The sequence below is a fragment of the Haliotis rufescens genome, unplaced genomic scaffold (genome assembly GCF_023055435.1).
Source record: "Haliotis rufescens isolate VD_foot unplaced genomic scaffold, xgHalRufe1.0.p SCAF_8, whole genome shotgun sequence".
Lineage (NCBI taxonomy): Eukaryota > Metazoa > Mollusca > Gastropoda > Lepetellida > Haliotidae > Haliotis > Haliotis rufescens.
The window spans coordinates 12,453,728-12,467,692 of record NW_025964372.1 but is presented as its reverse complement, the minus strand read 5'-3'; the positions used below and the strand labels follow the sequence as shown (position 1 = coordinate 12,467,692).

The 13,965-nt window shown below is 40.0% G+C and overlaps 1 protein-coding gene across 4 annotated transcripts in view; it reads right to left on the bottom strand.

Moving 5' to 3' along the window:
• Nucleotides 1-8,217, bottom strand: part of LOC124124792 (histone-lysine N-methyltransferase EHMT2-like) — a 90,629-nt gene extending 82,412 nt beyond the window's left edge. For 3 of the 4 annotated variants that reach the window (XM_046488064.2, XM_046488066.2, XM_046488065.2), the window contains exon 1: nucleotides 6,945-7,019. In XM_046488064.2, the coding sequence (XP_046344020.1) occupies nucleotides 6,945-6,995 (51 nt within the window). In that variant the 5' untranslated portion in view covers nucleotides 6,996-7,019. Of the gene's footprint in view, nucleotides 1-6,944; nucleotides 7,020-8,101 lie in introns of those variants that run through there. The other variant, XM_046488067.2, reaches the window with a different exon arrangement.
• Nucleotides 8,218-13,965: the final 5,748 nt, after the last annotated feature.

Below are 13,965 nucleotides of genomic sequence, written 5' to 3'. Positions count from 1 at the left end.
TTTAGAAGATATGCTCCAGACGAGGATATTACCCTAAGTTCATCAATTTTCAATTTAAATTGAAAAAAAGAAAAAAAAGAAAAATCTGTTAATAGCAAAGGCACCACTACATGCTTCATAGGTGTAACAACTTTTGAGAAGCTTAGTTGTATGGTTCAGGAGATATGGTCCGGACAAGAGCAGTACCCTCAAATTTCCTAAGTTCATCATATTTCCATGGAAACAACAAAAATATAAAATGCTTAAAATCTCTAAATAGCAAAAGGCACTGCTACTGAGCCTGATTTTTAAATGTACCAAGTTTTGTGAAGCTAGGTTGTACGGTTTAGGAAATATGCTCCGGACAAGAGCAGTACCCTCAAATTTCCTAAGTTCATCATATTTCCATGGAAACGACAAAAATAAAAAATTCTAAAAATCACTAAATAGCAAAAGGCACTGCTACTGAGCCTGATTGGTAAGTGAACCAAGTTTTGTGGAGCTAGGTTGTACGGTTTAGGAAATATGCTCCGGACAAACAATGATTACAGACGGACGAACGGACGGTACGACAGATGGACATACTGATGGCTATATCCCCCCATCATTATATGTCGGGGGGGGGGGGGGGGGGGGGGAATAAAAATAAGAAATTCCAATTTTGAACCAAAACAAATCCAATGTGCTTGCCAAGGGCACTTTGTTCATAATCCTAGATAAGAAGGAGTTGTAATTTTTATAGGTATACTTTATCATAAATCCACTAAAACAGTATACTTCCACTTCAAATATTCATACAAAGCATAGATGATGATTACAGTATTTGTAAGAATGACATGGGGGAACCATCAAAACAGTAAAATGTTGATTGATAGCATTCTTCAATCATTCAAATACATAATACTTTGAGTTTGTAAATATGAAAACTTTCATAAACAAAGTAAGAAACACATTTTCTAGTATTTTAGTACAAAAGCATAAAAAACTAAGCTCATTTTCCAAATCTGATCTTAGATAATTGACTATATTTCTAATATTGGTGACCTTGAACTTTCACAAAGTCAACCAAAAACTACATAACTGGAAATTTGTCAATGAGGTCATATGCCCAAATAAGTGATTATTTAAGAAATAAACACTGCACTCATGGTTTATTCACCCTGCAGTGTTTTATTGTACGATAAACAACGACCACAAGTCTCTTATATGAGATGTCAACATCATGTAATATTTACCCGTATTTAAAAAATGATGACACCCTGAACAAAATTCGACCTCGACAATGTCGGACAAGCCCAACGTATGAACAGTGGGAGTTAAGTTTGGTATTTCTCGCGTATTCTCACACTTCTAATGTCCCTTATCTATAACTTTTCTCCCCAAACCAATTGTCATATCTCTCCCACCTTTGGGTGCAGTCATTCGGCCATCATGTTTATCTGCGCTACCCAGCTACATCTCCGAAGAATAACTCACTGGATACTTCCCTCTCAGAAATGACAAAGTCATCAAGTAGGGGTGCTATTGGTCTGGATATCACTATTGCGATAACTATTGATATTGCAAGAAACTATTGGGATAAATATTGATAGTTTTCAGTGTATCATTTTAGATGGATTTTAGAGTTGAATTAAACCTTGGAACTGAAGTTTCCTTTGAATATGATAACCATAACAACAAATAAAAAGTAAAGTTTGACAAATGACTGATATGTGTTTTCTTTACCCTAATAATTTTAGAAAAGAAACTTCCACATTACCAAGTGTAAATTACTACCACTCATGATAAAAAACAAAACAAATGTGAACAGCATTGCATGTATTTTATTGATATGGTAAATACAATCGAAACTATTGATATTGCTAACTGAAATTGTTACTATTGATCGGAAACTGATTTAACAATCGATCTATTGACTTTAAGTGTTACCAATAGCAATATATCGATATTTCGATTAATTGTTACACCATCATCAAGCTTTGAACATATGTTTGAATCTCCAAAAAAGATGTCATGATCAGATAGAACAATATTTTATCATGAAAAAATAAACATGTTTCGTTTTACATTGGTTTTTTTTCAGTATATCACGTAGCTATCTTATATTCTCTCATAAAATCTCAAGTTATTGGTCAATGAGGTATATTTCCTTAGACATGACCTAGTCTGTCAGATCACCTGAATACATACATGGGCTGTACTTGCAGACTTCAAACATCTTCCACCAGTTGAATTAAAAACAATTCAAAAGTTGCTTCATTGTAAAGATGGCCGATATGAACTTCTCCTAAACAGTTGAAAACAATATGGTATTGCAGAAGAGTCTGGTGTACGACTTCTTTTCACTGAAATGAGCTGCATCAGTAGCCATTTTGATTATTTTTTTTAAAAATATACTTTGCTGCAGCAAACGACATGGGGAGGATGTTATGGGGATATGATGTATACATGATGAGCAGTTTTGAAGAAGAGTTTTAGGGTAACAGAAGAAGACCCAAGACTTAAGCTCATGTTGCTGTTCACGCCACAATATTCCAGCAATATGAGAGGGGTCTAAATTCATAAAATCTGGACCAGAGCAGAGAGTGATTGACACCACAAGCATAAATCCATGCAATTTAAGCTCACTTAATGACACACAATCAACCAAGTTACCAGGTCAGGCAAAGCAAAGCCTTGATAAACAAACAATAAAAAACTTGTTGTGGTTCCAGTTACATTTAACTAATAAAAAGGAAATCTGTGTTGGAGAAGTGTTTGGTATATATTTACATATAGGATCTTTTGTCTTTGCATGAAAACTGAGTTGGGGCATGTTTCAATCAGGATTGGCTGGGTATGAGTGTGGTATACAGGGACAGGTGTTGTATGTGATAGATGCTTGTCTGACTGGCATATATCACGCAATAAAGGCTATCTTGAAAAAGTGAATCTTCAGTTGGGAATTAAACTAAGTTAAGTAAATAATAGTAAATGTCGCTGTGATCCGATGTGAACATGAAGTGGGAGCTTTTTCCAGAGGTAGGATCATGCTCTTTCATAAGATTGACAGGACAGTGTGGTATGAACTGATCGCACAAATGGGTTTGTTCAATATGGCTGCCAGGCCTTGGTGCAGTGGTTTCTGAGATGATGTTTATAGATGCTGTCAATGACATGTAAACCATGACATAAGTTCACTTGTCTATTAGCGAAGTGAATTAAGTTAGAGACCCTGGTTGTTATCAATTGACTTTGAAGGTCCTAAGGAGTAAGCTACCGACAGATTTGAGGGCGCACATGGATCATTGTTACAAGGCATTATCACTTTCACTCCACATGTTCCAGTCTGGTCAGCACTGACATTTCTTCCAAAGAAGTCTCCCATCTCAATGCGATTTTTAATTTGGATGTTTATTTCACCAAAATATGTTATATGTACAAATACACTAACTGCACTAGGAGCATTTCGCTACAAGTATGGGAATACTGACAGCAAGTTATTGATCAATTTAATGTTATTGGCAATAATGACATTCAGTATACAACAGCATGGGGATGGATGTGTTCCAATACCAATGTTAAGTACTGAATTAACATCATTGGTGTTTCCAGGGAACTTCTTGAATTGCCGATCGAAAGCACAAAAACATACTAATTACTATTCACCAGACAGCCGTGTAATGATGTTTTGTTTGTTTGTTGTTTAACGCCGCTCTCAGCAATATTCCAGCTATATGACGGCGGTCTGTAAATAATCGAGTCTGGACCAGACAATCAGTGTAATAATATATGCCAAAGATGGCAACTGGTGACCAGTATTTCAAAGTATGTAACACACTGCCGCCTGTTTATCATGCAAGACATCATTACCATGTAAGCCTAACAAGTACTCAATAGTTCAGCTACAAAAGAAAACTATGAAAACAGTCAAGGAAATGTCACGTAAGACTTGATTAAAAACTAGCTGTCATATGCTATAGAGAGGAACCTTAAGCAGCATGTTCAGTATTTGTTCTGCAATGTAAGGTGTCATGGATGTAAAACATCTAGCATGTCTTGTGAAAAGCTTCAGTGTAAGTACTGAGCTTTCACAAATGTATCAATTCTTAGTGGACAATTGAATAAGCTTTACTGTCGGTTTGAAAAGTACCAGGTTACATCACAATGTGTCAGCTTAATGTTACAGAAAGTGATGTAGAACACATCAAATCTGAAGCTTTCCGGATGTTCTAAAGAAACACTTGTTTCAATATTCCAAGGTGACATCATTGTCAATCCTGCAGTTGAACATGAGGAGGATACCCCAGTGTTGTTGGGTGTTCCCTGTTTTGGAAGAGTATTCTAAACTGACTGAGGTGATTATCCCAGAACACCAGTCACTGTTTGAAACTAATGGGGTCCTGGGATCCTTGAGGTTTCCTCCTAAGGTATTTGAATCTGAGGACACCGTAATTTAGAACACTACCATGGATAGCCTACTGAAAACTACAGAATCTCCAGGTTCTCCATGTAGTAGGGTTTAAGATCAGTTGATTTCCATGACATTAACTGATTGTCATCTAAAACATCCTAAAGATGTTGTTCAAGATAGTAAAGATAGAGAAGAATGTCCCATAAACGATAAATGAAATCATGCAAATGACCCCATGCCATTTGTTGCCAGCATATTCACTGATGTGAAGCTCATGCAAATTATCTTCATGTCTATATGTCAGAGGCAAAGACAAACCAGGTGGTATGAATTTCAAAAGGTAGCACCTGTGAACATTAAAACCCTTATAGAAAAGCTTATACCGGTAAGTATTCAACAAAGCCACAACTATACAAACCAACATAATCTATATCAAGAGATTGCAACACTGACAACCAAGGGATTCCCTAAGCCATCACATACATTACAAATACTGACTGAGGCAAAACACATTCACAGAATGAAGTTTCTAAAACTGTGAAACTCCCTCAGTTCGTCTCATGTCACACTCAAGAGCATTAGAAATTGGCACTAGTCTGATAGTCCTGGACAAAATGCCCAATAGTTAAGGTATCAGAAGGACTAGAGAAGATTGCCATTTCTAAGGGGTTTGCTGTATGTTATCATTATAAGGACCAGTGGAGTGAAACTAGTTTCTAACATTGCTCAATATCTTAAAGAATCAGAACTTTCAAAAGTTAAAAAAAAGGTGTTGTGGAAAAGTAACTGGTGTCAGTTTGCAAGTTAGTGTTTTATTCTGACACAATGTTTGGTAGTCAAGTTTGTGCATCAAACTTTAACAATAAGTAATGATGTCTGACAAAAAAAATGCTCTCCACAGTATTTTAATTCAGCAGTTTAACCACTGTCTTTCATTAATCCAGTGTTCATTCAACTTGGTACAATGGTACTTGTCCATGTGTAACTGTTATCATAAGTTGCCAAAGTTAAGGACACAATACACGACAGGTAAATGTGCTTTGTTGTTTGAATGATGAGGCTTCTTCACATCATCACAGAACTTTATTTTGAGGTGTCTTGGGTGGTTCAAGTTTAAACGCTTATGTCTTCCAATTGCCACAGTATCTAATTTGGAGTCTTTACTCTTAAGCATATTAAACCAAACATGTGAATGCTCTTGCGGATTACATTTGATCTGCTTTATATAAGTTGGTTTGTTGAATGTGTTGAATACAATAAATCAAGTTATCAATAATAAACTTTGGTATTTGACCAGGCATGGGAAAAATAGAACAATGAAATTAATGATTTGTCACGTAAGACTTCAGGAACAAAATAAAAGAACAAATAAATCAAACATTATATGATCTTAAGCAGCGTTAGAAATTGGCACTAGTCCTGTAGTCCTTGCCAAACTGCCCAATAGTTAAAGTATCATAAGGACTACTAGAAATTTGCCATTTTTAAAGGTTTTGCTCTATATTATCATTATAAGGACTAGTGGACATGGGTAACATATAGACAATAGTTCTGCCATGCCCATGAAATGCTATTCACCTTTACTGTTACAATCTTGCTACGTGTTTATTCTGTCTTTATCAGCTGGCTGAATCTTAATCATACAAAAGACCACATCACCTACTAGGCTGTTACAATACTAAACAAATTATATACCACTTAATGATGATACTCATATTTCCATATATACCTTGTCCACATTATTAAATATATCACTGACGCAAGAATTCCCCTTTGCATTATGGATCCACTCACTTCTTGTTACACCTTCTTGATTTCAATAGTCAAATGATCTCTTTTACTTTTTCAAAAAGAACATAGATATAAGTATATGATCTTACAGCCAGCAATCTATGATTGTTGTGTAGTTTAGAGTTGGAAACATAAAGCTGACACATCAAGAATGGCCTTGTGTATCTACCGAAGTCAGGTCATGTTCATTTCAACAACACCGCATTGTCCTGTGGCTACACATGACCTCAGGTCACCTGCTGACCAAAGAGTGGCAAAAAATGAAAATAACGTCAGCATGGCCACTAAAAGAGAACGTCGACAAAAGACCAGAATATTCCATATCCACATCCTGGTGGGTGCAGTGGCAAGACAGAACACTCCGCGAACATACGAGGAAGAAACTTGGATGGTCGAAGCCAACTTTTGTCAACAAAAACAATAATGCAAATCATTTGCAACCATTGTATTATAACATTCTCCAAAAGTAGTTCAAAGTCCATGAAGTTGAATGGCAAGATAGAGAAAATAGAGTCACCATTTCACCACAGTTTGCAAAACACGAGAGTCACCCTCTTGCTGTGTTGACAAACCCTCTGAACACGCGAGACTGCTACTTCTTCGCTTTCCGCTTGGAAAATCTCGCTCGCAATGAGGTGAGCAAATGGCTATAACTACACAAATATCGAATATTGGGACAGATGGGTGGAGGAGGATCCGTATACAGTCACCCACACAATGCGGCTACACTCAAATACCCAGTCATACAGTTACTTTGGAATAAAATTTGGTTAGTTTGTACCTGTTCCTTTTCCCCACTGGAGGCCGCCATTAGAGACAAAGGTGAACGCATGCGCAGAGCGACTCTTCTGTACGCCCAAATTTCCCGCGCTTGTTGGGATAAAATGAGCAAGAACAGCATTACATGTACATATATACTTGGTATACTTTGCACATATCTGCTTTATTTGTCAAGAAATTCCAACATTGTACATCCCACGTAAGCATCAATAAAATAAATATTTTGAAATGGTCTTAATTCTTTTAGATTGAAAATGGATGATGAATCATATTTAGAGACGAAAAACAATACACCGTCAATTTTTCATCTTTGCCCGTTAGATGCTTCGTGTTATGCAGATGTTGAGAAAAAAACACCGGCTATCCATAAGGATAAAAGTATCATTCTTTAAACGGGTATAGTTTCTTAAACGCACCGCCCGCATGCCCATCGATCTATTAATTCTACCATTTAGTTAGAGTTCAACTGGAATAATATACAAGGAATGGAAATATATATGTAACACTAATTCTTGAATATGTTGTTAAGTTAGCCACATATACAGACGTCCAGTTCCAAATTACAACAGAAAACTGAGATCTGTTCGAAAATCTGAAATCGACACTAGAGTTATGCGTTTTGGGAGAGATTTCCGCAGTAATGACAGATAACGAAAACAACGCTTTCATTTCACAAATGTTTATTTTGTTCCGCCATTTCAATGTCTCAGATTTGGGATCCATATAATAAAATAGGGTGAAACTAACATACTTTAGACGAGTCGCACGGAATGCGTTCCCTGAAGAATTCTGCATGTAGAACACGTGACCTTAGCTTTTCACAATAGATATATATGTCGCATTCTGGTATCTGTTATCAGACTTCAAAGTGCAACACCAACTGCTTGTAATCACACCTTGCACAACCGAAACTCATCTTTGCAAACAGTCGTTGACTATCGACCTCTCCGACAGGCCTGTAAAGGTGTACGGTTCTTGCTGCAGGGTACCTCGGACGGCTACAAACACCGCTCCGCCGTGACCTACTTTCCTCGGAGCGAGACGGACAGTGTTTGATAACAACACGACTGTTCGCATTTAGTCGATGCTGGGGAGCTTGTACTCCCCGAACAGTGACGAATATCACTGATCAATTCATGTTGCTTTATTTCTACATACCTTCCACATTGATAACACTTGATCAACTATGGGTTGTCCAGATGCTGAGGTGGCGCGAGGGCCCGCGACACTTCTCCAGCTTTGTAGCCTAGGGCATCGAGGGTATAGTGCGCTTGTACGTGTGATAACACCGGCACTATAATATGTATCAATAGCGTCAGTGACATATAGTACGTTGTACAACGTCTTGCACAGTAAGGATTGTTAGGCTTTGAGACAACGGATCAAAGTAACCTTAAAGACTGAATCTGAACTAGCAATATATATTGTCACCAGATTCAACGACCCTTTTAACTGTACTCTGTTTGAATTCTCAATTCATCAGAAACGTACAATCTAAAACTGTGAATAAACATAAGACATCACCATATAAGTATCTGTTTCACCAGCTCTCTATCCCTGCTCTAAGATAAACACTTTGTAACCACTCATGCAATGGCTTCATTATTCTACTTTCGGATGTATTTACAGGGTGCGTGATGCCGGGGACCATGCACGCACTGCAGTGTAGTACAGAAGGGGGCTATATAGACGTCCACTGTCTAGGTGCCACTGATATAGACGTCCACTGTCTCTTATAGTTGCTACTGATATAGACGTCCACTGTCTAGTTGCTACTGATACACACGTCCACTATCTAGTTGCTACTGATATAGACGTCCATTATCTAGTTAATACTTGTATAGACGGGGGAGATGGTCGATTCCCGGCTGCATCACTGGACTGTAGACTAACGCTTAGTCTCTGAAAATATATATTTTTGATAGAAACAAATAACTCCGTTTAAATTGAAAAGGAGCCCCAGTGAGATGAGAGATAAAGCCCGTAGTTACCTTTTTTTGACGGGGGTAGCAAATATTTGTACAAGTATCACTTGTCCCCAACTTGATTCAAATAAAACTGTTTTCTATTAAAAAAAATCCGGGGGGGGGGGGGGGGGGGGGACTGCCCCCTGCCCCCCTGCCCCCCTGGCTGGCAAAATGTAGACATGCTTCATTTAGGGATTTTGTGTTACAAAAAGGGCTGGGCGAAGGGGAAATAATATGGTTGTGGGACTGAGAGCCAGACTAAGGTGTACTGTTATAGTTAGAGAGAAACGTTCTCTATATAAATTGTGACACCCCTTATGATCCGCTTAAGGCTATCAATGTCATGCAGGTACAGAGTACGGAATGTCCAAGTGGACTAACAAAACATCGCCCTGTTTTTATATCACGGATCATGAGGAACGACGTAATTTTTCGTGTACATCTTAGTGACACCAAATCATGCGATTGTGGTTTAGAAAGCGAAATGCTTTGCATTATTTCATGCCCATGGTGTACCAAATTCCGTTGACAATTAATTTCTGAATTCTCAAAATGTGAATGCTAGCTTTAAAACTGATACAATTTTGTTAGGTGTAAACTTTTCGGAAAGTGAAAATGAAGTTCTTTTTTCAGCAGTCCATTAATGTAGTATTGCAAGCCAAAGATTCCATTAGTTTAATGATAGGATCTATTTTATTCATTAATTTGTCCCTATTTTATGCTACATTTGTAAATACATTTTATGTTTTATATGTTTATGATGATGATTGTTTGCGTGATGTATACTCAACAACATTAGTTCCTGTGACACAAATATTTTGGTGTATTTTTCAAACAAGTAAAGTTTGGTTTTCAATATTGTAGTACATGTATGGAATCAGTCACAAAAACGCAACTGCTACAGAAAAGCATGCATTCCATGCAAAAGTTGACTTTTATGCAAGCCCCATGCATTTCACTACCCAAGAATGGGTATAAAAACATGTGCGTTGACGCATCGTGCATCGTGCTGACAACAACCACTCAGAAAAAACAACAAAATTACGCAATTATTCGACATTACGAAATGCCACGCCTGTCCGAAAATGAGCGTCTGCGAGCCATTGGTATGCTTGAAGTAGGATCGAGTCAACGTGATGTTGCAAGACAATTTAACGTCCACAGAAACACCATTTAGTGTTTATGGCAATGTTGGCAACAGACGAATGCAGTCAGAGACCATCCTCGAAGTGCCAGGCCACGCGTAACCAATAATCGAAAAGACAACTGGATTCGAACAACACACCTACGAAATCGATTCCAGTCAGGAACAGTGACTGCAAGAAGCATCCCTGGCCTTCGACGAATATCTTCACAAACCGTCGCCTCAGATGTGCAGGGATTGTCGCCAGAAGACCCGCCAGACGTCCAATTTTGACAAGAAACCACCGTCAAGCACGTCTACAGTGGTGCAGACAGCGTCTACGCTGGACGGCCATGTAGTTGGGACAAGTTCTATTCACCGACGAGTCTCGTTTTCACTTCAGCCACAGTGATGGACGGATTCGAGTGTACCGACGTCGAGGTGAACGTTACGTCAATCATTGTTTCATGGAAGAAGATCGGTTCGGGGGCGGCAGCGTTAAGGTATGGGGTGGGCTTACAGCAAGACAGAGGACCCTTTTGATAGTGGTAGAGGGAAATCCCAATGGACAGCGCTACCGCGACGAGATCATCGGCCCTGTTCTACCGTTTTTGCGTCGTCATGGCCCAGGCATTACCTTTCAACATGACAACGCCCGGCCTCATATTGCTCGACTTGTTCAGGATTTTCTTCAACAAAACAACATGAATGTCATCCCCTGGCCGGCTCGCTCCCCTGATCTCTCACCGTGGGATGAGATGGATCGGCGCCTTCGACGTCAACCACGTGTTCCACAGACACTCCAGGAACTTCGAAACATGCTCCAGCATATATGGACAGATATCCAACAGGACTTTGTGCGACGCCTGGTCCATTCAATGAGACGAAGATGTGTTGCTTGTGCATTGCAACCAGAGGTGGACACACACGCTATTGATTTGTAAATTGACATATTTGCATGTTCATGGGTTGTTTTTTTTATGAAATCACGCATTTTCTTAAGTCAGTATGGCAAATTAAACCATTTGAACACGTTACAGGAGACTGTTATCTGTTGCAAACCGAAATTGTTTTTGATTTGGTAAAACACATAACTTTGCATTAAATCTTATTCAATGTCACAGGAACTTTTGTTGTTCAGTATATTTCTGAAGTTGGTGCAGTAAGCAAGACGTGCTTTTCCCCTATCCAGACTGACATGGACATACACATAGAGTTATCAAGCGACGCCCACGAACGGAAAACACAGAAATCATTGTGCCAATTCAACCATTTTATCAACATAAGTTGTGGAGCAACATCAACACCAACACACCAAGGACGGCATTAGAAATTGCACAACCTTTCTTGTATTGTATCTAGTTAACCGAGTGATAAGATAAGAATATGACGATTTATTGAATGCATGTGTGAATGGCTATATCGTGGTGCCCATGCATGTATGCATGTCCTGCCTTGGAATGGCTACATCATGCCCCCGTGCATCTACATGCATGTCCAGCCTAGGAATGGCTATAGCATGCCCCAATGCATCTATATGCATGTCCAGCCTAGGAATGGCTACATCATGCCCCCGTGCATCTATATGCATGTCCTGCCTGGAAATGGCTATAGCATGTATGTATGCATGTCCTACCTGGGAATGGTTATAGCATGCCCCCGTGTATGTATGCATGTCCTACCTGGGAATGGTTATAGCATGCCCCCGTGTATGTATGCATGTCCTGCCTGGGAATGGTTATAACATGCCCCGTGTATGTATGCATGTCCTGCCTGGGAATGGTTATAACATGCCCCGTGTATGTATGCATGTCCTGCCTGGGAATGGTTATAACATGCCCCGTGTATGTATGCATGTCCTGCCTGGGAATGGTTATAGCCCCACCCCATCCCTCACCCCACTGCATGTACAGCGGCTATATTTTGGATGTTGACAAAATGCATGGCATATTGACAGTACACATTAGTCATCGCAAGGGACCGACCATTTGATATTCTGGAGGGGGGGGGGGGGGGGGGGGGGGGGGGCTTTTCTATGTATCGAGATTAGAAATTCAGCCACAGCTACAAAACCAGACATATGTTTTTTTATTTAAAACTATGAGCCTGAAGTTTTTTTGAAGGCGAACATCTTGCAATTATGTCATTGTTGCGGCAGGCAATTTCGTTCTTTTAACAATCTAAAGTATAATTATTTCTTTTTTTTCGATAAAAATTTCAGCCCCACCCAACCCCCGAATATCAAATGGTCGGTCTCTTAGAACCCGTCATTTGTCATAATAGGTGGGGTTGGGTACCTTTCATTAACACCTTAAACAATAACCTCTACTCAGAATGATTCAAGTGGAAATTGATCACATCCCACAGTGTAGGAATAAAAACACCAAATGGTTCAGCCAGTGGATCATTTGGAGGAAATAGTAAGTAAAGCGGCGAGTGTGCAGGTGCTGCTGTGCTGCATCCTCCCACTACTGCTGAAGCTATGTACTTCACACTGTAGGGCCGCACCTGCCACCGCACCTTTATACATAGGACGTATGTATACCTTGTTTTATTTCTAACGTATATGACTCTTATATACATCTACTGGCACACATACTGAAATCCCGTCCAACCAACCCACACTAACCCCTTGCCACGACGAACACCTATTTCCACGAGAGACACATGTTTTCACGACACATACCCTATACCATGACAGCCCCCCCTTATCACGAACAACAGGGTTAGAATTGGTCTTCAGCAACCCGTGCTTATGGTAAGAGGCGACTAACGGTATCGTGTGGTAAGACTCGCTGACGTGGTTGATGCATATCATCGTGTCCCAACTGCCGGGATTGATGCTCATGATGTCAATCACTGGATTGTCTGGTCCAGACTCGATTGTTTACAGACCACCATCTAATAGCTAGAATATCGCTAAGTGCAATTACAAACAAACCTTACCACGACATACACCCCTAAACCAGGCCTTACCCCTACACATCAAGATACACACCCTTACCATGACACCCAGACCTTACCCCTACACATCTACACATCAAGATACACATCCTTTCCATGACACCCGGACCTTACCCGTACACATCAAGATACACACCCATGACACCCAGACCTTACCCCTACACATCTACACATCAAGATACCCACCCTTACCATTACACCCAGACCATACCCATACACATCAAGATATCCACCCTTACCATGACACCCAGACCTTACCCCTACATATCAAGATATCCACCCTTACCATGACACCCAGACCTTACCCCTACACATCAAGATACACACCCATTACACCCATACCTTACCCCTACACATCAAGATACACACCCTTACCATGACACCCAGACCTTACCCTTACACATCAAGATATACACCCTTACCATGACACCCAGACCTTACCCCTACACATCAAGATACACACCCTTACCATGACACCCAGACCTTACCCCTACACATCAAGATACCCACCCTTACCATGACCCCCAGACCTTACCCTTACACATCAAGATACCCACCCTTACCATGACACCCAGACCTTACCCCTACACATCAAGATACCCACCCTTACCATGACCCCCAGACCTTACCCTTACACATCAAGATACCCACCCTTACCATGACACCCAGACCTTACCCTTACACATCAAGATACCCACCCTTACCATGACACCCAGACCTTACCCCTACACATCAAGATACCCACCCTTACCATGACCCCCAGACCTTACCCTTACACATCAAGATACCCACCCTTACCATGACACCCAGACCTTACCCCTACACATCAAGATATACACCCATTACACCCATACCTTACCCCTACACATCAAGATACACACCCATTACACCCATACCTTACCCCTACACATCAAGATACACACCCTTACCATGACACCCAGACCTTACCCTTACACATCAAGATACCC